Source organism: Lottia gigantea, assembly GCF_000327385.1.
Source record: "Lottia gigantea unplaced genomic scaffold LOTGIsca_1147, whole genome shotgun sequence".
In the NCBI taxonomy this organism is placed as follows: domain Eukaryota; kingdom Metazoa; phylum Mollusca; class Gastropoda; family Lottiidae; genus Lottia; species Lottia gigantea.
Window position 1 is genome coordinate 9,778 of NW_008707119.1, and position 1,879 is coordinate 11,656.

Below are 1,879 nucleotides of genomic sequence, written 5' to 3' on the forward strand. Positions count from 1 at the left end.
ATCTGCGTATGATTTCTTAACTGCGGAACGCCCCTTTAAGATCCAATGTGTGGTACGAACTGCATTCAGAGTATCTTGAATGCCATTGTGATGCACTTGATTGTGTCTTTCTGATACTAATAGTTCTATAAAACGATGATTTGATTGATTTTTTGCGTTATAAGGAATGTTGGCATTGTTGATACGACCTCTGCTACGTATGACGTCATTTCCAAATATAATCCGAATTGTTTGATGTAGGTTGTCGTCTTGTTTCCATTATGTAGATTTTCAAACTCAGAGTTAAATGTTTTTCGTTGAATTGTCTTTATCCATTCAGTTTCAGCATTCTGATGCGCTGATAAGTTTATCTGTTGCAGCTGGATGGCGCAATAATGAGATGAACTTGATGACTAATGATGTAGCACGAAGAAGTTTCAGCTTGGAACTAAATCGATTAATGGTTAACTGTTGAAAGCGAAATAGTTATAGGTTTAGGGTTTTTCTTAAGCTCTTCTTCTGCTAAATCATTTTCAAACGTTGTTGGCAAATCCGGCCAATGTTCAGCTGATTGTTTCAAAAATGGAGGGCCTTCCCACCACTTTGGATTATGTAGTAATTCCTGAGCTTTACAAGATGGTATGTCGGCTGGGTTTTCAACGCCTGGACAAAATCTCTTATCCAACACAATGTTGTGAAAGAGTCAATCCATAAGACAGTAGGTAATTGCTGTATATCAGTTGTTGTACGATGTATGGATTGCTGAGTTGTGTGTACTAGACGGGCCAAGATATTAGCTCTTAAGTTCTAGTCTAGGTATGCATTGTTTTTTGAGTGGTGCTACCTTGGTCTTAGATGCGATTAAACGTATGTCTAAGTAGTGTATTATTGGTCGCACGGGGATTCCCCATTCCATTTCATTTCATGGGAAAAATGCGACCAATCTATAAGCTCCCAAAAAGACCTAAACTCCCTACATTTCATAAATTCTTACACCAAAAGACCTAAACTCCCTCCATTCCATCAATTCCCTCCCAAAAAAACCTAAACTCCCTACATTTCAGAAATTCTTACACTAAAAATACCTAAACTCCCTATAAATTCTTACACCTATACACCCTACATTTCTTATACTAAAAACACCTTCAATCAATTTCCTACATTCCATCAAAAAAGCATATTAAAAATACCCTTATATAAAAATAACATAACATTTTTAATAGCCTCGTTTTAAGTAATGTTATTATTAGTAGAAAGGAGATAACTCTTGTTTTGGAAAACAATGTTCTATTCTAATTTTAAACCTTAAAAATGGCAAATAAAATACTAGATCCAATCTTTAGATTATACGATCTGATTCGTTATTCGTTTAACAAGAAAAAAGAGGATTATATTATCATCTCACCGACTGTTGGTTCTAAATCCCAATTGAATGATGGTGGTAGAATTACCTTCGAAATAAATTCATTATCGAATTGGTTGCTTCTTTCCGATGCTTATTTCAGATGTGATTTCAAAATTAAAGAAGGAACTCAGAATCAAGTTCCACAAACTAATACAACGTTAGAAAACAATTTCTTTCTATCTTTATTTAGCGAGATGGTTTTGGAAGCTGGTTCAAATCCTATAGAAACAATCAAACACCCTGGGGAATTCGACACAATGCTGAAAACAGTTTTATATCCTAAAGATTTCGATTCAGTCTCAGGTTAGATACCCGATGTTGGCGATGGAAGTGTTTTAAAAGAACCGGTAAGAAATCTTGTAAATGATGCTGATTTAGCTAGATTTCGGGGAAGGGAGGGTTTGATTCTCCCAAATGTACAGGCCTAGGGTGGAGCAGACACTTTATTTAGAAATTAGGATTAAGGGTCTTGATATTGGGTTTTCTTCTGTTCTT

At 35.5% G+C, this 1,879-nt stretch overlaps 1 protein-coding gene across 1 annotated transcript in view; it reads left to right on the forward strand.

Moving 5' to 3' along the window:
* Nucleotides 1-1,290: 1,290 nt before the first annotated feature.
* LOTGIDRAFT_176389 (hypothetical protein) overlaps nucleotides 1,291-1,879 on the forward strand; it is a gene marked incomplete at both ends in the record, with an annotated part of 1,394 nt that continues 805 nt past the window's right edge. The window contains one exon of the mRNA XM_009047635.1: nucleotides 1,291-1,687. Coding sequence (XP_009045883.1) covers nucleotides 1,291-1,687 — 397 coding nt within the window. The remainder of the gene's footprint in view (nucleotides 1,688-1,879) is intronic.